This window comes from Thamnophis elegans, chromosome 7 (genome assembly GCF_009769535.1).
Source record: "Thamnophis elegans isolate rThaEle1 chromosome 7, rThaEle1.pri, whole genome shotgun sequence".
In the NCBI taxonomy this organism is placed as follows: Eukaryota; Metazoa; Chordata; class Lepidosauria; order Squamata; family Colubridae; genus Thamnophis; species Thamnophis elegans.
The window spans coordinates 28,957,528-28,981,343 of NC_045547.1; the positions used below are offsets into that span (position 1 = coordinate 28,957,528).

The 23,816-nt window shown below is 40.7% G+C and overlaps 1 protein-coding gene across 1 annotated transcript; it reads left to right on the top strand.

Annotated features, from left to right (window-relative positions):
• The first annotated feature begins 692 nt into the window (after nucleotides 1-692).
• Nucleotides 693-22,669, top strand: NCF4 (neutrophil cytosolic factor 4). The gene is made up of 10 exons (XM_032221707.1): nucleotides 693-906; nucleotides 2,073-2,157; nucleotides 6,148-6,301; nucleotides 9,424-9,494; nucleotides 11,525-11,652; nucleotides 11,780-11,837; nucleotides 13,118-13,216; nucleotides 14,324-14,454; nucleotides 18,312-18,377; nucleotides 22,181-22,669. Exons 1-10 carry the CDS (start codon nucleotides 875-877, stop codon nucleotides 22,386-22,388), a joined length of 1,032 nt encoding a protein of 343 aa, XP_032077598.1. The 5' UTR covers nucleotides 693-874; the 3' UTR covers nucleotides 22,389-22,669.
• The last annotated feature ends 1,147 nt before the right edge of the window (nucleotides 22,670-23,816 follow it).

The window sequence follows — 23,816 nt, forward strand, 5'->3', positions numbered from 1 at the left end:
TTCATATAGATCACTGGATTGTGTTTCTTCTCTGATTCTCTTATGAAATGCATGCCCTGATCTAATTTTCAAACACAGTAGTCATGCTGTGCCCAGGAAATCTGGGCATTTCCTAGTCTGCAGTTGTAGAAAATTAAGGTTCCCCATGATCTGCAATAGTGCTCTATAAATCATACCATTGAATAACTTGCAGAGAGGAGGAGGAAGACAGATGAGGTGAAAACCTGGCTCAGGCTACCTACCCCCCCCCCCCACCTACCCTCTTACCACCCAATCTGTTTTGTAGAAATAACCACAATAGTTTACTTTAAGACAGTATTGTCCGTTTTTATTCAGTACTGCTTACATTGCTTGTCAGCTGCCTTGGGAGACTGCGGTTCTGAAAAGCAAAAGATCAATAAGCAAATAAGTAAACAAAGACTGTCTGAAAACTAAACACTTCAAGGGTGATGTGAGGATTCAGAATGTGGCACATAAAACTGAGACTTGGTGGAAAACTCATTTCAGCTGTAATTTGTCCTCATGGGGTTTCTCTTAAGGGAAAGGTATTTTTGACACAGGCACATTTGTCATGCCTTATATTCTGTTTCAAAAGGTTGCTTTCAGTTGCACTTCCTCAAATGGCCAAGGGTGGGGAGAGAACGAAGAAAAAGCATATTTCCGGAAAGTTAGAAATAAGCTACTAGGCAGAGATTGCTGAAGCCTTGCAGTGTAGTTACAGTGCCTTAATCAAGGTAGAGAGCTTGGATGGAACACACGCCCTTCTCTTGCCCACCTCCACCCCACTGGTTGCTGCTGAGCTGCTTGAAGTACAGAGGAAATAGCTTTAATTTATTGGATCTTTTGGGGTCTTGCAAGGCAAAGGCCTGGAGGAATGTCTCATCCAAAGCAGCTACGAGATGAAAGGTGAGTTGTTTTCATTCTTTCTCCAAAGGGCTTCTTAATGTGCCTTTGCCTCAGGCTCAATACCTTTTCAAAGTTGGCATAAACTGTTCAGATCTTTTTAAAAATATGTGATGGAGCTTCAGTTGCGATAAGAGAAGAACGTCTGTGTATTGGTGTTCTCTTTGTTCTGATTGTATCCTATGCTGCTGCTGCTGCTTTTCTTCTTCTTCTTCTTCTTCTTCTTCTTCTTCTTCTTCTTCTTCTTCTTCTTCTTCTTCTTCTTCTTCTTCTTCTTCTTCTTCTCCTCCTCCTCCTCCTCCTCCTCCTCCTCCTCCTCCTCTTCTTCTTCTTCCTCCTCCTCCTCCTATTCTTCTTCTTCTTCCTCCTCCTCCTCCTCCTCTTCTTCTTCCTCCTCCTCCTCTTCTTCTCCTTCTCCTTCTTCTTTTTCAAATGCACATATGCCAAGCCCAAGATATTTTCCTGTCTGAAGTAGAGTTGCAAATAGAAAATCTCCTGTAATGTACCTTTGGCACAGGAGTTGGTTGCTGCTGGTTTCACTACCGTTTTGCAATGCACGCTAGACTGTGCATGCACATGCTGTTCAATGTAAATTATTCTTTGCGCATGCGCAGAACAATTTACAGTGAACTGCGCACATGCAGTCACTAAAATCCAAAATGGCTTCAACCCAGTGTCAGCAAGGGAACCAGTTCAGGGACATAGCAGGCCTGGGTCGCTGTCGGTTCTGCGGCCCAGGCCTGAATTCCACTACTGGTTTGGCTGAACTGGGCTAAACCAGGAGCGACACACCTGTGGTTTGCAATTAATAATTCATCGTTGCTACTTTTGGCTGCTTTCAGACCTCCTTAAATGATACCCTCTATCATGCAGAAATACACACACACACACACACACACACACACACACACACACACACATCCCACCCAAGAAAAATATTTGCAGGACTTTGTAAGCAGTCATTCCGACCTAGTGTCTTCCTGATGTGCTAGGCTCCTTTTCCCATAATTCCCAACCCGAGTGGTTGGAAGGGCAATATAACTGAAGGGCCCCTATATTTCAAGAGTGGTGAATTACCTAGGTTTTAATGAAAAATACGCATTTAGAAATGTATGATCATCCACATAGATTCTCACCTGCTGCAATAATCGTTTTCATGTATATTTTAGTGACTTTGACCAGCTTCCAGATGATGTACCTGTTTCTGCAAATATTGCAGATATTGAAGAGAAGAGAGGTTTCTCCAGTTATTATGTAAGAAAATATTTTTCTTGTGTATGTTGATCTATGCTACACCAGGCATGGGGTGAGTGAAAGTAGAGAAAGCCTACTATTTCTTAAAAGGGCTCTTAAGGTGAAATGACTAATTTCATTGGATTTGTTTCACTGGTTTCAACATCAATTACTGATATTTATCACACCATAAATATTAGAAACTTTGGAGATCCCAAAGGTACTTTTTCAAAAGCCAGCTGGACTTTCTATGTTTTTGCTTGAAGTTGTTTCGCTTCTCATTCAAGAGGCGTTTTCAGAACTTCTTCAAAAGTTTTGAAAAAGCACCTTTGGGATTACCATGGCTTGGATGACTGAGAATTTCCATAGAAACTTCAGAGATGTAGAAAACTCTCTTAAATCTGCAATTGCAAGTAATATCAAACCAAGATTCAGTATTGCTTAAGCAAGCTCATAGGTCTCTTCCTCCCCATTGAAATGTTTAGAAACATTTCCCTTCATTATCAGCATTTTAACCTGAACATTCTGTGATCAATGTTTGTTAAAAATGATACAGAAAAAATGGCCCATTTAAACTATGGTTAAAATTGTTCACTTAAATCAGCCTTCTTCAGTGCTATTGTTGTGGCCCAGCAGGATCCGGTTGAGCTGCTGATAGACTCGGATAGCAAGGAACCATATGAGTCTGCCAGTGAAGATGTGGAGGACCCTGGGCAGGGTTCAGACTCAGAGCAGGGACCAGAGAGGCTGGTTGGCCACCAGGAGGTGCCTGAGGCATGGAGCAGTGGGGAGGACTCAAGGCAGTTTGTTCCTGACGCCAGGCAAAGAAGGGCGGAGAAACAGAAGCAGCAGCTGCGGAGGCAGACTCAGAGATGATAATTAAGCCCAGGTGGTTGTGGCTTGGCCCCTCCCAAGAGAGTATATAAGTAAAGAAGTGGGGAGGAGTCATTTGCAAGACATAACCATTTGAAAGTGTATGGGAATACTCTGTCTGTCGTGTATCTGTGCCTGTTGGATTTTCAACTAGTCTTGCACATGAGTCATGTCTGGGCCTTCAGCCAAAGGAGTTGATAAAGCCGTGATTAAAGAGTGGCAAACAGCCAAGCCCGTGTCTGGGTGATTTGCAGGTCCGAGCTCGGGGTCAGAACAGCTATGTTCCAGATATGTTGGATTTCACTTCATTAACTTTCAGTCAACATGTCCAGAGAACACAACTGAAGGGTGCTAAGTTGGGGAAGATTTTCCTTAGTCAGAGTTAACATTAATAATAGTTTATTAAAAATGGAAGCAAAAGCACTAGGTGGATCTATACATCACACTCAATAAAGTTGACCCTTACTAGCAAGACAACCCTTTGGGAATAAAAGGAAAAACATCCCCTGACAATCTTGTTTTGCTTCCTCTACCCTGGTCTTCAAATTATTTACTGGGAAGCAGGAGACATGGTGAAGGTCCAGATTATCCAGCCATAGGTCAAATGACTGACAACATATGCAGATAAATACCTTTAAAAATATATAAAGTGAAGGCATATAGCTTTGACTGAACACTGGTAAGACTGATTATGGTTATGGATGTATGGGATTTGGGACTCAGGACTTTAATGCCTTTAGTTCTGTCTGGAGTTGCACTTCCCCAGACAGATCCTGTGCACAATTTTTCTGAGACTTATGACTCCTGTTCAAGGAACAGGTGCCAGTTGTTGCTAGGAGAGCCTTCACCTTGTGCACCTGTTGTGCCCTTTCCTGGACTGTGAGCCCCTGTGTTCAGTCATTCGTGCCTTGGTCATCTCATGTTTGGACTATTGCAACGGGCTTTACATGGGGCTACCTTTGAAGAATATTCATAAGCTATAGCTGCTTCAAAATGCAGCTGCATGGACAGTTCCTTAGGGTGTCCCTGAAACACCGCTAATGTGTGAGCTTTACTGTTTTGCTAGTTACTTCCAGGTTCAGTTCAAGGTGTTTGTTTGACCTTTAAAGCAGGGGTGAAATTCAGCAGGTTCTGATCAGTTCTGGGGAACCGATAACAGAAATTTTGAGTAGTTCGGAGAACCAGCAAATACCACCTCTGGCTGGCCCCAGATTGGGGAGGGAATGAGGATTTTGCAGTATCCTTACCCTGCCACGGCCACCAAGCCACGCCCAGAACTGGTAGTAAAAAAAAATGAATTTCACCACTGTTTTAAAGACTTTTATGGTATGGGTCTAGGCTACTTGAGGAACCATCTCACCCCAATGGAATTGACCCACTCCATGCATTGTGTTGGAAGGGGCATGCTGCAGGCTGCATTAGTCAGGAATTTCCAATCAGGCGGGGGAAAGGCACCCTCTAAGAGAAGAACTTTTTCTGCCCTGGCCCTTGCCCTCTGGAATATCATGCTCCTTTGAGGTGAGATCCGCTTCCATCCTCTTAGCTTTATGTAAGAGCCTACAACACCTGACTTGGTTGATTGGCCTAGCCCCCAATGAGGATGTTCCATATTGGAGGTGGCTAGTAGATCAGTTGCAATGTATGGCTATGAATAAGAATAAGAAAGGCTGAGCACCAAAGAATTGAGGCCTTTGAACTATGGTCCTGGAGAAGACTCCTGCGAATCCCTTGGATAGCAAGGCGATCAAACCAGTCAGTCCTAGAGGAGATCAACCCTGACTGCTCTTTAGAAGGCCAGATCCTGAAGATGAAAGTCAATTACTTTGGCCACCTAATGAGAAGGAAGGACTCACTGTAGAAGAGCCTAATGCTGGGAAAGATTGAGGGCAAAAGAAGAAGGGGACGACAGAGAATGAGGTGGCTGAAGGGAATCACTGAAGCCATAGACTCCAGAGGACAGGAAGGCCTGGAGGAACATTGTCCATGGGGTCACAGTGTGTTGGACACGACTTCACAACTAACAACAACAACAAGTGGACTAGGAAGAATATCTCACCTCCATTCCTTAGTATTCTCATATTTTAATTTATTTAATCTTTCTTTGCTTTGTATTTAATGTTTTAATGTTTTGTACGTTTGTTTTTAATGATGTTTATAAGCTGCCCAGATTTGCTTGACAGTGAGATGGGTGGCATACGATCTTAATAAACAAGCATGCAAGCCAACATGCAATATAATGTTTTGGGCTACATCTGGGTCCATCCTCAGTTTGAAAACTCACTGATATCTTTGGAGAAGTCTCAGCTCAGCATAAACATCTAAGATTGTTGCTGTGGGGATAAAGAAAATAAAGGGAAATCCTCATGAAAGCTGACACTTTGAATGGCAGATGGAATATAAATCTAAGGAAGAAATTAATAGAAAATTAAATTTCTGGAATATTTGTCTGCTTGTAACAAGGTTCCAAGCAAATTCCAAGCAATTATGTTAAGGTGACATGAGTGTTTTTAGGAGCAGACATAGATATTCACTACATAACATTTGCTTTTTTGTGAGATAGCATAAGGAACTCAACTATTGTGATTTGTAAACCAGTCTATGGCTTAGAATAGTCAATTCCAGTCTTGACATCCAGCAGATATGTTAGGTATACAAGACCCAGACTTCTAGTCAGGGATTGGTATTTGAGAGTTGGAATGCAATGATAATTTCTAGCCCAAAATATCTGGAAGGCTAGAAATCAGCCCATTATGGTTAAAAGAAATAACCTTAGTATGATATGTGATTCCAGTTACAATCATGCTTGTTTTTATTCTATCAAGAAAAGATAGAAGAGAAGATGTATGGGCATCTAACGTTTATTCATTCAATTGAACATTATTCTAAACTAAACCAAGCATTAATGGTCAAAGTATATAATTAGTATTGAATGAAAACCATCTTGCACGATGGAGGACACACATAGAAAAGATATTTACATATCTCTATTTCCCTGAATTCCTTTGCTTCCATTAAGGAGTTACGAGGTTTATATAAAGGCTCGACCAATTCTTCAGCAGTTTAGGTAGAAATTTATTTGTGTTGTCTAAAATTCCTTTTAACTGGAGATGTCAGGAATTTTCAACTCTTCTTTTCTAGGTATTTGTGATTGAGGTGAAAACAAAAGGCAAGAACAGATACATGATATTTCGGCGTTACCGCCAGTTCTATAGCTTGCATGCCAAACTGGAAGAAAGATATGGTGCAGAAAGTAAAAACAGCAGCTTCACCTGCATACTTCCTACCCTTCCAGGTAAACCGCAAAACCTTTCCAGTCCTGCAGCTAGATTTTCTTCCTTGATTATCTGGTAATGGATCGTTCACTTGATGGTCCTATAGTAAAAGATTTATCAATGCAGAAGATTTTAAGATTATGATAATACAGTGATTCAAATGATGGATTCCTTTGCTTTTGCAGTTTCTTCTGAACTCCCAAATACCCCTTGCCATCTGAAATGCTCCCCTAATTTGAATATCACTTTTGAAATCATCATGATGGCGTAATTGCTGTATTTTGTAATTCTTTTGGGAGTAATATTTATTGTATTTTTATTCATTGTGTTTATGTTCTTTTATACTTTGTGAGCTGCCTACAGTCAGTTGGAGCCTGGAATAAAAAAATTAAATGAATAAATGAATGAATAAATATATAAAATTTAGGCTAATCTGGGAATGCTTAGGTTTGTTATATGTTATTAAGTGGCTTTTCCAACAGATGTGTCTAATTAATTTTGGTGGCCATTGCCCCCTCCCTTCAATGCTAAATGAAAAGCCATGTTAAAAAAACCAGACTCAATCTACACTTTTAGCAGCAGCCCAATTTCTACATTTCCACAGGAGGTCCTCCTCTAAGTAGCACATCTCCAGCCCCCACATACTAGCCCCAAATTATCCCAGTCTGAAGTATGTAAACCTCATATGTTTTTAGAAACATAGTTTCCAAGCTGTCTTAGCCTGTTAAGTCATTTTCGCATATGGGAGCACTCCAGGACCCATCAACTAAATATTGTAATTTTATGGGATTAAGGAAGCAAGCCTCCTTGGGTTGCAGCCCTTGCCTTCTGGAAAAGCATCCCCCTCTCCTAAAAATGAAGGGCCTGTTGGGATTTTGCACGTTAGGGAGTGTGTTCAGGTAGCTTTTAATATGCTTTTATTCTACGTATTGATCCTAGTGTACCAGTGGTGAGATTCAGAATATTGAACTACAGAACTACTGGTTCTGTGGGCATGGCTTGGTGGGCATGGCAGGGGATGTATACTGCAAAATCCCCATTCCCTCTTGATCATCTGGGATTCGGGAGGCAGAGAATAGATGGGGGTGGGGCCAGTCAGAGGTGATATTTACTGGTTCTCTGAACTACTCAAAATTTCTACTGCCGGTTCTCCAGAAGTGGTCAGAACCTGCTGAATATCATCTCTGTAGTGTACACTGTCCTGGAGTTGGGTGGGTTTAACAACTCTGTTTGCCTGCCTGCCTGCCTATCTCTCCAAAATATGAATATTATGTTAGCTAAAAAACTCAAGGAAGAATCTAATTCTTCACCTTTCCTATATACCCCATAGTTTAAAATATCTCTTTGCATCATTTATTCTTCAACTTCTGCCTTTTTCTCTCCTGTTACTAAGAAAAATTCTTTCTGCTGCATGACAGAGCCTGTACTATATTTCACATCATCAGTTCCTGTTCTTTAAAACAGTCCCTCCCTTGTTTTATAACACACGTACAAAGAAGGCATTCTTACGCCAAATAAAGTCCCCAATTATTTCAGTTATCGCTGTCAAAGGTAAAGATCCTTTTCTGCTCTTCGACCTTAGCTTTTTTTGTTTATAGAGAATTGGTTTTCCTTCACCATGTGTTCTATTTGAAAATATGCTGGTCTTTGTCATCCTATTAAAACCGTTGTCAATACTGTGAATTTAAAATGGGCAGTTTGTGATCCCAGTACCGTCGAAATCATTAGTTCCTTTCACAGAATCATTGACTGCAGGATTCTCAGAAGGAAGAGATTTTGCGTTCTCACTGGACTGCAGGTTGCATGAGACAGAGCATAAGTGTTGCATTAGTACAGAAACAATTAGAGTTTATAATGGGATTTACAACTGGCAAACACCTCCCAAAGGGGGGGGAACCATTTACAGATAGTCCTCGACTTATGGCTACAATTAAGCCCAAAATTGATGTTGCTAAGTGAGACATTTGTTAAGTGAGTTTTGCCGCATTTTACAATCTTTCTTACCACCTTTGTTAAATGAATCCTTGCAGTTGTTAATTTAGTAATGCAGTTGTTAAGTGAGTCTGGCTGACCCATTGACTTTGCTTGTCAGAAGGTCGCAAGAGGGGAGCCCATGACCCCGGGACATGGCAACCCTCATAAATATGAAGCAGTTGCCATTCGTCTGAATTTTTATCACATGACCATGCTGATGCTGCAATGGTTGTAACTTTGAATGGTCACTGTTCTGACCCCCCTCCATCCGGTGATTAACACCGACACAGGCTTAGTAGTTTGCCACTCTTTATTTACAACAATTACAATCCTGTTGGCTGAAAGCCCAAACACAACTCACAGGCAAGAAGTTGGCAGCAACCCAGACTCCACCAGACAATGCAGATAAGAGCTTCTCCAGATTGGTAGAAACGGTTGTGTCCTGCAAAAGGACTCCTCCCCAAGTCTCTTCTTATATATTCTCTTGGGAGGGGCCAAGCCACAACCATCTGGGCTTGATTATCTCTTATGAGTCTGTCTCTGTAACTGCTGCCTCTGTTTCTCCGCCCTATGTTGCCTGGCGTCAGGGACAAACTCCCTTTGATTTTCCCCACTGCTCCATGCCTTAGGCACCTCCTGGTGGCCAACCAGCCTCTCTGGTCCCTGCTCTGAACCCTGCCCAGGGTCCTCCACATCTTCCATAGCAGACTATCGGAGTCCATCGGCAGCTCCAACGGCTCCTGCTGGGCCACAACAGGCCACTAAATGAACTGTTGTAAGGACTACCTGTACAATCAAACCTTCTAATGTTTTTTTTCCTCTAAACATCCCATTCATCTTTCATTCTCTTTATTTACATCAATGCTTTTCAGGAAATGTTTACAGATAGTCCTCGACTTACGACTTATGCTCTGTCTCATGCAACCTGCAGTTCCTGAGAATGCAAAATCTCTTCCTTCTGAGAATCCTGCAGTCAATGATTCTGTGAAAGGAACGAATGATTTCTATGGTGCTGGGACCACAAATTGCCCATTTTAACTTTGAATGGTAACTAAATGGACTGTTGTAAGGACTACCTGTGCAATCAAACTTTCTAATGTTTTTTTTTTCTCTACACATCCCTTTCATGAGATTTTTCATTTTCTTTATTTACATCAATGCTTTTCAGGAAAAGTTTATGTTCGTGCAAAGAAGGAGATTGCAGACAGCCGAATCCCAATACTCAACATATACATGAATGTAAGTATTGATTTTAAGAAAGACTTGCTGCTTTGATCATGGAGTTACTTAGTGTAAAATATTATTATAGGAAGAACAATTGTTGCACCATGGTGAGCTACGTTATTCAGGCATGCAATTCAAACTCATTTGTGCTTATATTTGTCTGGATTATGAATGTGAAATGTGTATCTGGGTAGTAAGATTTGATTTTCCATTCATTTTCTTATTCATGTCAACTCAAAAGTATATCTAAATTACTGAACTGTTTCTGTTTTATATTAGCTTTTAATTATTACGTTGCCTTCAGAGATTTGTGGGCTTTATTTGGCATGAATCCTTAAACATTGGGTCAGAGATTACTGCCTTCTTTTACACAATTGTATATGTTATTATTGAGCTTGTAAACCAGGGTAGTGGAGCTGGTTGTGTGATTAACTTTTGTTGCAGTATTAATTAGCCATGTTCAGCAGAAACACTAATACACAAGACTAGCTTTTGGATTAGAAGCTTTAGGATAGCACGTGAGATACTGTCACCTGTTCTATAGAAATTGGGAAACTTTCCAAATTAATAGACTCAGTTTTATATTTCCTTCTTTCATTTGCATCATTCCACTAAACTCAAAAACATTTGAGTCTTCATGGATTTTTGCATTATTTTCTCTTGTATATAACATTAAATCATTTCTGCTGGGTTATCTTGATGACTTTAGTCTACTTGCAACCTACAGCATGGCAGGAGAAGAGAAAAACATATAGGAAACATTTATTTTTTGAGCCCTCCATTCCTCTTTGTGGTTGTTTGTTTCCCTGAGCCATTTCACAATTTCTTGCAGGCTACTAATCCAGTTAGAAACCAGTTGACTGAATTCTGCAACTGCTAAGAGCAGAAACCATAGCTAGAATATTGGCAGATCTGCACTTTAAATCAGAAACAGTCGCCCAATATTTGTGCAGGAGTTGGCATCATAAAGATTGAGGCTGTTAGAGTATCCATTAGCACTCCAAGCATCCCCAACAAATTGAAAGTAGCCATTTTGAAAACTTTTTTTGAAATGTATTGGTGTGGTTGAAGAGTTTTGGATGCTTGGGACATTATGCAAGATTGCACAATTCTCCAGAAATGGTTACACACTTCTAGCATCCTATGCAGACTTTCATAGTGCAAATTTAATTTAATCGCAAGAGAGTAGAGATACTTCAAAGTCTCCCCCCCCCCCCCCAGATGTCTAGTGAGCTGAGACAGGACATTATAACCAAAGCTGTTAATCCCACCTACAATGTCAACATAACTATAGACCAGTGATGGCGAATCTCTTCTGAATCAAGTGCTGAAAGCGCATGCATATGTGCCCAGCTCCCCTGCATTTACCCTGCCTCCTGTGCATGCATGCACCGCCCCTGGACGTGTCCCATGTATGCGAATGCAGGCCCCACATATACCCCACCCCCACACATGCAAGCATGCTCCCCACACGCACCCCACCCCCTGCGCATGTTCAGCAGAGACCCGAAGAACAGCTGGCCGGCAGGAAGCATGCATGCATGCACAGTGGAGCTGAACTGGGGTTACAGCTCGAGCGCCATCAGAGAGGGTACTGCGTGCCACCTCTGGCACACATGTCATAGCTTTGCCATCACAGCTATAGACCATTCCAAACTCCCCCAACAATCCTGCTGGATTGTTGTAAAAAGAAGACGAAGTGGGGATTTGTAAAATAAAAAAAATTAAAAAAGGGATGGGGGTTTGATTTGAAGAAACAGAACTTCCATTGCACAATTATGGTTGTCATTTCATTTTTTTTAATTCGTTCCAGCAGATTCTCCAAGCTTCTTACAGTGTTGATAATAAAGAGCCCTCATCAATGATGAGCATATGTGAGGGCTTAAGGAATAGGGATACTGGGCATTTCCCTCTTGCATAGGGTGTAGGTGGAATAGGAGAGGAGTGTTTCAACCCCTTCCCCAGAAATATTTTTTCCATTTGTAAAATGCCAATGCAGAAACTGTCCATTTCTCAATTTGATTTTTTTAAATTCATTGACACAGAAGCTGCTTAGCTTGCCACCCTGCGTGTTGCTAGATGAAGATATCCGCTTATTTTTCTGTCAGTCAGAGTTTGACAGTGAACAGATACCTCAAGGACTGAGAAGGCTACGTCCTCGCACTCGCCGTGTGTGAGTATGCAACAAACATAGGAGACAGGTCTTACTAACTTCCTAGTCTAGTTAATAAATATTCAGCTGGTTGAAATGCTAATTCTGTGGAGCTGGTGAAATACTCTTTCTCTCTTCTTTATGATAGCAAGAGTGTGAGTCCTCAAGAACCAGGGTTTGACAGATTGGCAGCTCCACGAGTGGAGGTGAGTGCCTCATTTGCTATGTTGTCTAACATTATTGTGAGAATATATGGTTTTTGTGCATTTTGTGCAACAACTATAGACAAGCAGTAGATGGCAGTGCTTATATGTTTGCATCTATGGTATACACTCTATGCATTTTATTTGTATAAAAGTTTCTTGTTTCCTGTCACACATAGGCAGTAAAGCACATGGTGATTGTGCACTTTGTTTCTTTGGTAGAGCTATATAAACAGAATTTCTAACAGCTATGAAGACATTTCTCTGAATGTGTCACTATTCACCCAGCCAGAGGATCCTCTTTCCATACCCTGCAGAGGATCCTTTTTCAATAATAGAGGCAGTAGGAAGAACACACACTTCTTCCTTTCCACTTAACTTAGAAAGAATGGTGAAGGAGGGAGAGAGAAAGGAAGAAATTTAATATTATTGTATTAAATGGCATTGGATTAACATTCCCAAAATATTTGTAACAAAATCCACATATAAATAGTTATGTAAAGACATTACTGAACATATTTCATCATAAGATATGGATTTTAAAAGATAATTTATGTCAAAATTGAAACTTCCATGAATTTCAAGGAGGAAAGATAAAATATAAAAATGACTGATGAGCATTCCCCAATTTACTCTTTTGAAATACCATTGGGATTTCAGTTCCCAAAGTCCTCAAACAACAGTTGCAGTTCCACAATATCTGAAAAATGCCAAATTGGTGTTATGCAAAAATATGTGGATAGAGCAGTGATAGATAAGTACAGGCAGATTCTTTTTTCCTTCCTTCCTTCCTTCCTTCCTTCCTTCCTTCCTTCCTTCCTTCCTTCCTTCCTTCCTTCCTCCCTCCCTCCCTCCCTCCCTCCCTCCCTCCCTCCCTCCCTCCCTCCCTCTATTTCTTCTTTCTGAAACAGTTGAGTGCATATTTCTGCCTTTCTTATGACAACTGGAATGTATTACATAGAAGGTTAGCGTTCTTAAAATTACTTTTGCTAAAACTGTAATTTTCTTTTAGAGCCATGAAATCTATGTATCAGTGTTATCATGGTATGGTATAATTCTGCAGTAGGGAAATATTGGCAGAAACTTGTAAGAGGGCAAAGTTGCTACACATAGTGGTATATAACTGGTACAATCCAGATATAGATTTTCTAATACAAGATGCACAAATATCTTCAAGGTCTTTAAACTATTGTGATGCAATGCTTAGTTTCTGAGAATATAGATTATATCTAATTTTTATAATTTTGTAATCCGATCTCCTACAATCTGAATCTTTCCCATAGGCACTGTTTGATTTTACTGCCTCCAATAAACCAGAATTGAGCTTCAAGAAAGGAGACTTGATCTATTTACTCAGCAGGATAAATAAAGATTGGTTTGAGGTAAATATTGTTGGATCCTCATGTGGCATAACTTATTGATCATAACTGCAGTATCTCCTAGTATGACACTATGGAATTCAAGTATGATAGAAACCTGCAACAACTCAGGTTCAGTCAGGGATTCTTTAATCCAGGAGTGTCAAACTCAAGGCCCGTGGCTGGATCTGGATCTCAGGGTGCTTAGATCTAGCCTGTGGAGCTGCCCTGGAAATAGTGAAGAACCAACCCATGGTGACTCTGCCCACAAAAACAGAGCTCACGAGGGCCACGCATGGCCTTCCCATGCTCAGTTTTCGCAGGCAGAGGGTTGCAGGAGGCTGTCCTAGCCAAAAACAGAGCTTGCAAGGGATGTGTGTCTGTTCCTCCCCCGGAGCTCCGTTTTTGCTGGCAGAGGGTTGCAGGAGGCCATCACAGCCAAAAATGGAGCTCGGAAGCCCATTTTCACTGGCAGAGTGCTCAGGCCACCACAGTCGCTTCCGACACAAGTGGCATCATGCTGGCCATGCCTACCCTGGCCACCCCACCCACCCACCCAAGATTAAACACAACCCTGATATGGCCCTCAATGGAATCGAGTTTGACACCCCCGCTTTAATCCTTCTCATCATTGCATCATAAACGGAACACAAGGCATCATGGATTATCTTCCAAAGATTGCATTTTGGGGGAGTAGGAGTATAGAAGCTTATGTGGAGGACAATGAAAGCATTAAGAACACACATCCTGACACCGTTTCTTCACTGGAACAGCCTCCCTCCCCAAATCTCTCTGAGGGGTGGCTGGTGGATTAACATAGCTACATTGTCATGCTTAGAGCTAGAACTTCTGCCAATTGGCATCATATATGTAAGGCATGTATACTTGCTAACTTTGGGTTCTTCTATTACTGTTCATTCTTTTAGTGGCTTCTTGATCCACATGAATGTCTTTTGAGTTTAATTGGTTTAGGTTTAGGTTTATTGGATTTATATGCCGCCCTTCTCCTAAGGACTCATTGGGAAGACTATCCTGGGCCATATCCATGGGCAATAACACTCTCCTCTTCAGGTCTCATACAGTCAATAAGAGGGAATCATCTTTTTAAAAAACTGCCCTGTTTTATTCCAGGGAACTCTTCGAGATGCTACTGGAATTTTTCCGTGTGACTTTGTATCAGTCATTAAAGATCTCCCTCAGGAAGAGGATCCAATCAACTGGCTGCGCTGCTATTACCATGATGACAATGTTAGCTCTATCAGGTAGTGTGACAAAGCAACTTTCTGGGCCTTGTACTTTACTTAGCTTTGAGGTTCAACATCAGTCCACTCCGAGAATTGTTCTCCTATTCCCACTAAGCAGGAGATTGCGGAATAATATTTTTTTATTTTACATTTACTGTATTTATGTAGCACTCGGGGCAGTGGTGGGATTCAAACAATTTAACAACCAGTTCTCTGCCCTAATGATTTCTTCCAGCAACCAGTTCACCAAACTGCTCAGAAAGTTAACAACCAGTTCTCCTGAAGTGGTGCGGACTGGCTGAATCCCACCACTGACTAGGGGCCAGCATTATATCTTACAGACTGCAAGATGAGAGGTCTCTGATTTATAGTGGCTGTATCATGAACCAAATCCAAATCTTCCCTCCACTAAAATCAGTTATTTCTTTAGGGTCATCTCCTAAATTTGCCCCTTGCTGTATCTAGACTGATGATACTACCCTGTCTTGTAGAATAGTTCTTAAGCAATGTATGTGATATAATTTGAACATTTGAAATTATTAATGATAGTTAATTAATATTATCACAGAAACCTCTCTATATATGTTAGATTGGTTATACTTCATAGGCCTTGGAAGCTGTTTGGTACAGAGATACATTTCAACTCTCCCTATTGATAAAGGACATACTGCATGTTACAAGCTAATAGGTATGCCTAAAAATAAAGGAAATATTGTTTTTGTGAGGGGGAAACACACACACATTTCCACCTTATCATTTTTGCATTCCAAATAGTCTTAACCAGTAGCCTAACCATTCATTTGAATAAATCTCAGATTCCAATGTGGGAAATCTCTTTGAAGTCAAGAAAAATATGGCAGCAATGCCTTCTTATGCCTCTGTGTTACTGATTCCACATCCCCGTTTTTAATGCTCCTTCTTTTTTTATAGCCAATTTATTAAAGATTAAAGTTAAACAGCTAAAAACTAATGTAAACTACAAAAGTAGAAGAATATAAATAAAAGTAGAAAAAGTAGAAAAATAGAATTAAAATTGAAAGGAAAGAAAAAATTAATATAGTAAAGAAAAAGAAAAGAAATATATAAAGGAATAACTTCATCACATCAAATATAAATGTTGGCAACTCATGAATGAAGGCAAATATATGTGCCCAAAGATTCAGGACTTGTGCTGGAGCCCATCCTCAGCCATGAGGATGGCCTCTAGCATGAGGCTGAAAGTTTGGAAAACTAAACCTCTGTTTCCAGTGACCAGCGCAGATTGAATCCTGCAATATCAGTAACTAATCACTTCGTCTTAAAAACAAATGATTTCTTCCTATGTTCAATGTCTTATGTATAAACAAATCTTAAAGGCTCACTTTTCAGTGCTGATCACTAAACTCTATTAAGGGTTACCAGAAATAGCAATATTCTATTTAAACTTGATCAAATAAATCAACTTTATATTATTTCTTTTTTACTTTTAACAATCTTGGTCTTTATTCCTTCAAATAATATCCTAGAATTTGATTTATTTTCCTTTTTTCTTTATCCCTTTTCACAAAATTCTTCAAAGCTTTAAAAAAGCAGTTTTGTAAGTCTAATATAGTAAAGTTATCCAGGTGATTCTTCTGATTTGTTGTTTGTATATCCCTTATGACATGGGTGTCAAATTTGCAACGTCACATGATGTTTCATAATGTTTTTTCCCTTTGTGGAGCTGAGGTGGGTATGTCCTGCGCATGATGCATCTGGTCCATAGGCCGCAAGTTTGATACCCCTGCCTTAGGACATCAGATGTTTTCAATTCTATGTCCAACATAGCAGGGTCATTTTTAAATCAACTTTCAAATCAATCTCAGTCTTGTCTGGTAAAATTTGTTCCGCTTAAATAACATAGCAATTTATACTTACACCTATATACCACTTAATAGTGCTTCATAGCCCTCTCTAAGGGGTTTACAGAGTCAGCATATTGCCCCAAACAATCAGGGTCCTCATTTTAGTAACCTCAGAAGGATGGAAGGCTGAGCCGTTCAGAATCGAACTCCTGGAGTGAGCAGTGAGTTAGCCTGCAGTTGTTTAGGAGAGCAAATACATCAGGACTAGATTCAACAGCCCACCTGCATTTAAAAGACAGAGGTCACTCTTTTGAAGATAACTAAGTCTACATTTTTGACAGAGAGGACCACTGGGTTGAAAGAGGGGTCAAACAGGCCATCTACAGTATGTCAAAATTGAACAGCCTTCTCTTAACAGAGGGGAAGGGCTAGGATATCATCTATCTCCAATCTACAACACAGTCCCTTCAACAGTTCCAAGAAGGCTCCACACCCATTTGTACCTCTCAGGTGATCCTGATGACACAGATAAACTTCCAGATGACCTTAATGACTCTCTAAAAGAATGCAAATGACCAGCTGTCTGCAAGGAGTATAAATCCTTCCATTCCCCACCATCCAGTCAGAACTGAAGGAGCTTCTTGGATGAGAAGCAGAACAGTTTCAAAGAAAACCCAGACAGTCCAGTTGCCTCTTGAAAAAGCATCTTTGGGACTTGCAGTACTGCATTCTAATCACTGTGCCACCATGGCTCTTAAATACATCTTTAAAATGTATTTAAATATGTATTTGTAGAGGTGGACATTCTTAAATGTAATTTCTGAGTCCATTGTTCAAAAATATCCTACAGTATGTCTGATATTAAAGTATTTTGTTTAATTCTATATTAGTAAGTCAAATTTAAGTTGTATTCTTAATTATTTAATTGTATTCTTTAGTTGCTTCTGGTTCCATTAAAAGTCTAACTTTCAGTTAGATTACTTTTTTAAAAAAAAAGAGAATTCAAAACAAAACCATTTTCCCACAAGAAGGATTCTTATAATTAATTCCAAAATCTTATTTCAAATTCAATTGTATTTGAATTTGATTCAAATGCAATCCAATTGTAACTTGTCAAAATCAAAGTTCTAACCACCCTGATGCTATTTATTCCAACATGACTTTCTTTTTAAGTCCTTAAACTTGTATTTAAAACTTCTTTCACTAAGGATTGAAGACACCAAATCTGATGCTGTAAAACTTGTTCATCCAAAAGGTTTCTAATAGCTGAAAAAGCAGTTAACAAGAAACTTCTGAAAAATAATTAGGAAGGGAAATGTCATGCCTCCTTCAGAGGACGAGCTGGAACTGAGGCTGCTGAAGGTCGATGGGGCAGCCTCGTTGGTTTTGGAGGAATGCAGGGAGGAGAGGACAAGCCAGCCCCAGGCCCCTTGGGCTTGGGATGGCTTGCCAGCAGGGAGGAACAGGGGCAGGAAGACCGAGGGAGGGCAGGCAGTGAAGATGAGGAGCCACGGTGCTCAGGCAATGAGCAAGGACCCCACCTCCTGATCCCCAAGCACGGAGAGTGGAGAGGAGGCGGAAACTGCGCAGGCTGATCATACAACTTGGGAGGAGAGCGCCCCTCCCCTCTTCACAGACACATCTAGGGACTGAGACTTAAAGAGACACTCTGGGGAGGGGCTTTTGTCAGGAACAAATGCTGAATTTGTGAAGTTTTGTGTGCCGTTGCCAACATCTGGACAAGAAGTTTGCTGGGCTTCTTGTCTTGTTCCTTTGCTTTGTAAACTCATTGCTTTGCTCCTTTGCTTTGTGGACTCATTGCCTTATTCCTTGCTTTGTTGGACTGATTACTCCTCTCTTAGTTGTCTCCAAATGCAGCTGTTTAAATGTGCGTGATAATTTTTCCTTAGTGGGCAAGAGAACTGTGTGTTTATATTTACCTTTTTCCCTTTTTGTACTTATATTCTAAATGTAGTATTTTTTTTAACTCCTAAATTTCCTGTATGAAATTTTTGCAAAAAAAGAAATAAATTCCTCTCCTTTCCCCTTTAGGGATATATCAGTGGAAGAGGACTTGAGTAGCATCCCAATGTTCAAGGACCTAATGGAGTTAATCAGGTAAAGATATAAGCCAATCAACTTTCAGTCTGGATATCTCCAAATATTTGCATTCATATATATTAAATTTATATGTTGCCCATCTCACTATCCAAAACAACTCCAAAATTAGCCAAGAACTCAGGTTTTTACATGAACATCCCTGTGCCTTATAGTCCAGTGGTCCTCAACCTTTTGGCTTGGCAGCCCAGGGGTGGGGAGGAGAGGGGATGGTTCCGTGTGAGTAGTTGGTATGCTCACAAGGACTCACAACTCTATTTGCACAAGTGGCAGGCCTGTCTTCACCTAGTTTGGTTCAAAAGGAAGGGCTAGAATGATTTCTTCTTTGGGCCGATTCTTTGACTGAGCAGCAGACTTTTAGCTCTAATTTATTTCTCAGCTCAGGTTCCTGGATCTGACCTTATTCCTCACATCTACCTTAAAGCAGAAAAATATATTGGCAATTGCCAATCTCTATTTTGCCTCAAAACTATAGCAATCCTCCTAGTCTTAATGTTGAACAAATAATAAAAGTATTGGTAAAGCACACAGCATTCATTTGTTCTCCCACCAAATGTCATCAGCTGATGGGAAATATCTGCCAACTGCTCTCCTAATTGTGGAAATAAATGCTTTTTATCAAACATAGCTTTGGTTTTGTGCAGATTGTTTGTGTTGATGTGTTCAGCTGAGAGTCAGGCTCCTTTTGGATATGAGTTTAATATTATTCCAGAGTAGTACCATTCCAAAATAATACTGTGTTTCCCTGAAAATAAGGCAGGGTCTTATTTTCTTTTGATCTCCCCCAAATAAGTGCTTGGCCTTATTTTCAGGGAGGTCTTATTATTTTTGAGGTGCAGGAAGCAGCGAGCATGGTCACCTCATGGCTGCTGCTATGTTGCAATATTTCCAGAGAGGGCTTATTTTGGGGGGAGGGTTTATTTTAGCACATGGACTCAAAAGCCCAATTGGGCTTATTATCCGGGGAGGTCTTATTTTGGGGAAAACAGGGTACTAGTCTGGAATAGTGCTAATTTGGAATAATACTAACGGAAACAGTGCTAAAAATTTTTTTTAGATTGTTCCATACTGGAGAAGACATCTCTCCATCTATGCTTACTCAATCTACTTAGGGTGGTTGGAGAAGGTGAAACAACAGATGTGTGCAGGAAGGGGGCGTAAGAGAATCTGCAGTAAGATCTCAGTCAGAGACATCCTTCACTCAGATTTGTTTCCAATTTCCAGAGTGTGATTAGATTTAACTCCCTTGTCTAATCAATTTCTCGGCAGGATCTTTTAAAAGCTTGCTAAAAGAATTGGGGGGAGCGACAGAAGTGACCAGACCAGTTATTTCTTGCCTTTCCTCTCAACTTTCATTCTCTTCTCTTCCCTTGTACACAAACATGTTCAAGAATTAGGACTTTATGAAACAAATATTTGCCCTGGCTTTAAAAAAAACAAAAGGCTCCCTCCCCTATTTTTTATTTAGAACATTTATATGGCCACATAACTGAACCAAAGTGACTTTGTGTAGCCTCCAGAAAAGTCAACAAAACCAAAAGTGATACAAAGCCGCAATATGTAAACTGATTGTAAGTTGTGAAGTCATGTCTGACCTATCACAACCCCATGGACAATGTTCCTCCAGGCCTTCTTGTCCTCTATCATCCTCTAGCGTCCATTTAAGCTCACGCCTACTGCTTTGGTGACTCCATCCAACCATCACATTCTCTGTCGTGCCCTTCTTCTTTTGATCTCAATCTTTCCCAGCATTAGGCTCTTCTCCAGTGAGTCCTTCCTTCTCATTAGGTGGCCAAAGTATTTGAGTTTCATCTTCAGGACTTGGCTTCTAAAGAACAGTCAGGGTTGATCTCCTCTAGGACTGACTGGTTTAATTGCTTTGCAGTCCAAGGGACTCGCAGGAGTCTTCTCCAGCATAGTTCAAAGGCTCTTTGGTGCTCAGCCTTTTTTATGGTCCAACCTTCACAGCCATACATTGCAACTGGGAAAACCATAGCCTTGACTATATGCACTTTTGTTGGAAGGGTGATGTCTCTGCTTTTTACTATGATGTCTAGATTTGCCATAGCTTCCTCTCCAAGAGCAAATGTCATTTAATTTCTTGGCTGCAGTCCTCATCTGCGGTGATCTTGGAGCCCAAGAAAATAAAATCTGTCACTACCTCCATTTCTTCTTCCCCATCTACTTGCCAGCTTCCAGATGGTTTTCAAGAGCAACTTCACATAGAGTTCACTGCAATAATCCAATTGGGAGCTGAGTAAGGCATAGATCTAGGAAGAGGCACAATTGGCACAGAGGCTAAAGTCCCTCTGGACACAGGTGCCGCAAGCTATTCAGGCAGTGTCTTTGAGTCCAGGAGAACTCCCAAGTTGTGCATTTAGGCTGACCAGGGCAATACTATCTTGCTAAGAATCAAGGATGAAACACTAATTCTGAGACCCCAAAAGTCGAACATTCAGACTTGGTATGGCTGACCTGAAAAATTATTCTTCCTCACTCAGGCCTCCACAATCTCCACTCTCCTGATAGTTTCACCAGGATGGGTGGAACAGAGATGTACAATAGAGTATCATTAGCATAGTGATTATATTGCACCCCATGACAATACATGATGTCTCCTGATAGCTTCGAGATGTTGAAAAAAAGGGAAGACAAGGTGGAACACTAAAACACCCTCCAAAGTAGAGATCTCCAGCTACACTATTTCACCCACTAACACCGACTGGAATTAGTCATGGAGGAAGGAGAAGAATCATTGCAAAATAGTGTTTCCCATTTCCAATGTCCTAAGCCAGAAAAATATCATAACGGTGCTGAAGGGAGCTCAGAGACCAAGGAAGGCCAAGATGGATGCACTACCTTATTCCAAGTCCTTCAAAGGTCATCCACCTGTATGATCAAATCTAGTACTGACTGAAAGAGGTCTAGATAATCCGCTCCCTCTAGAATCTTCTGGAGCTGTAGGATGCCACCTTCTAACAACTTTCCCTAAAAACCCACTTGGTTGAATATAGTCTTTTTACACACACACACACACACACACACACACACACACACACACACACACACACCAGTTGTGGGTTCTGGATCCCGTTCCAACCGGTACAGTTGGAACGGGCCCGGTGTCATCCACATGGATGCGCACAATGCACGCATGCATCTTACCACTTCCGTGAGCCTCCGCAACACTCCAGCTGCTTAGCAGAGCATCGCACAATTGCTGTATGTGCCATGTGCCTGTGCGGCAGCCCCGAAGACTTAAAAGACCGTTAACGAGCTTGGGCGGGCAGGTGGGTCCTCCGGAGCACCATACTGGAACGGTATCCGGTGCTCTGGGCAGGCTCCGGTATGTCCGTACTGGGGCCTACTGCCTGCAACCCACCACTGACACATCCACACTTTCCTCATAGTGTATTTGTCTGCAAGTCATTCCCTAATTTGCCTTTTGAGATTGTGAAGTTCTGTGACAGATCCAAATCAACTCAGCAGCTAATTGTTTGAAGAGCGTATCAGATAATGTCATTTTCTTGCCTGTCTAACTTGGCATTTTAACATTAACCAAGAAAGCATCCACAGACAAGATCAGGTTTCTTGAATGATATTGCAGTGGCTAAGCTGATAATTGTTTATCTGTTGCTAATAACTAACAGAGTCTATCTTTGGCACTGACAACAAAAAAAACAGGTGAGAGACAGCATGGGATGGGACACACTTCCAGGCCAGAAAGTGGAAATGTGTTTTGGCGCATTCTTTTTGGTGTGATTCTGATCCTGTAATGAAATATCTTGGTTTTCCCCCCTCAGGCGTGAATTTGGGAATGATATTGCTCTGAATTACCGTGACGCTGAGGGGGATCTGATCCGTCTGCTTTCTGATGAGGATGTTGCGCTTATGGTGATGCAGGGCAGAAGTTGGCCTTATGAGAAACATATCTTTCCATGGAAATTGCATGTTACCAGAGAAGCTGATTACAGCATTTACCACTCAACAAAACCTGCCGTTTCCAAATAAAAACCACAAAAAACATTCATAAGGGAACTTGATGTTTTGACAGAAAGCAGTAATAATTAACTGATTAGACCAGTGTGGAGTCGATCCATTAAAAAAATATTCTGTACTACTTCATACAATGCTTTTCCCCCCTTAAAATTATGAAGCATGGCTAGGAGTCCTTACGATTTATACAGTAGGCATTACTATATTTCATTGTACCAAATTACCAGTTTTAGTAGTTTGCATATTAAAAGCTTGATTTAGAAAAAAAATGCTTATTTTTATTTAATATTGTGCTATTATAGAACTAACGTATATTATTAGAAATACCGTAATAAAATATTAAGAGACATTCCTAGCCCCGATGCTTTTCACTCCTGTTTTGACAAGCTATTAATAATTTTGTAATGTTTCATTGTAATTGAGGTTGGTTTTGTTGTTGTTATTAATATTCAGACCACAGATGGGTTCCTATTGGTTCAGCCTGGTTCAGCCGAGCTGGTAGTGGTATGCTGGCCTGGGTCACAGAACCAGCAGCAACCCAGGTTGGACACACCTCTGAACTGGTTCCCCAGTCGCTACCGTCGTCGCCACCATCTTGTTTTGGAGTTCTGAGCATGCTCAGAACAATTTTCATTGAACTGTGCATGCGCACATAGTGCACGAGCAAACTGGCAGTAAGGCCGGCCAGAACCCGTCCCTGATTCAGACCCCATAAATACATTTCCTTACACAAGTATGTTTTAGAAAAAGCAACTATACTGAAGGCTGTGCCATATTTTGCTGAGTTATCTCCGTTTGAAAGAGAGAGGATCCAGAGAATACGTGATCTTGACATTTAGACTTGGAGAAAGAAATTGTGAGGTGAATCACTTTCCTTTCCATTCCATTTTCAGCTCATCTTCATGTATGCAGAGTCCAGGCATGTATTAGTCTATGTCAAGATTTCTTTTTTTAGAAATACACAAGTAGACATTTCTACACATTTTTCCAACGAACTATGCATTTTAGCGTACTTTCAGCGTACTGTAATATCTCTTAAGAACAACTTGTGCTTTGATTGCATATATGAGACCAAATTTCATGACATCAGCTCATGTATTTGAGGAGAGCCTACTTGATAGCAAACATCTGCAGAAATTTGCACTTTTTGTGGAAGATTTTTTTTTAAAAAAGTAGATATCTTACAGAAAATATATGTAAAGTCATGGTATTGAACCATATACAGTAGTCCTCGACTTACAACAGTTCATTTAGTGACCTTTTAAGATTACAACAGCACTGAAAAAAGTGACTTATGACCATTTTCCACACTTATGACCATTGCAGCCTCTCCATGGTCCTGTGATTTACCATACATTCAGATGCTTGACAGTTGATTCATATTTGTGTCCATTGCAATGTCCTGGGATCATGTGATCACCTTTTGCAAACTTCTGACAAGTA

Bases quoted from the DNA above. Each gene is read 5' to 3' on its own strand.
- NCF4 (XM_032221707.1), top strand. From the start codon at position 875: ATGTCTCATCCAAAGCAGCTACGAGATGAAAG. The intron at 6,302-9,423 runs GTAAACCGCAAA...AATGCTTTTCAG, and splicing joins CATACTTCCTACCCTTCCAG to GAAAAGTTTATGTTCGTGCA. The intron at 18,378-22,180 runs GTAAAGATATAA...TTCCCCCCTCAG, and splicing joins GACCTAATGGAGTTAATCAG to GCGTGAATTTGGGAATGATA.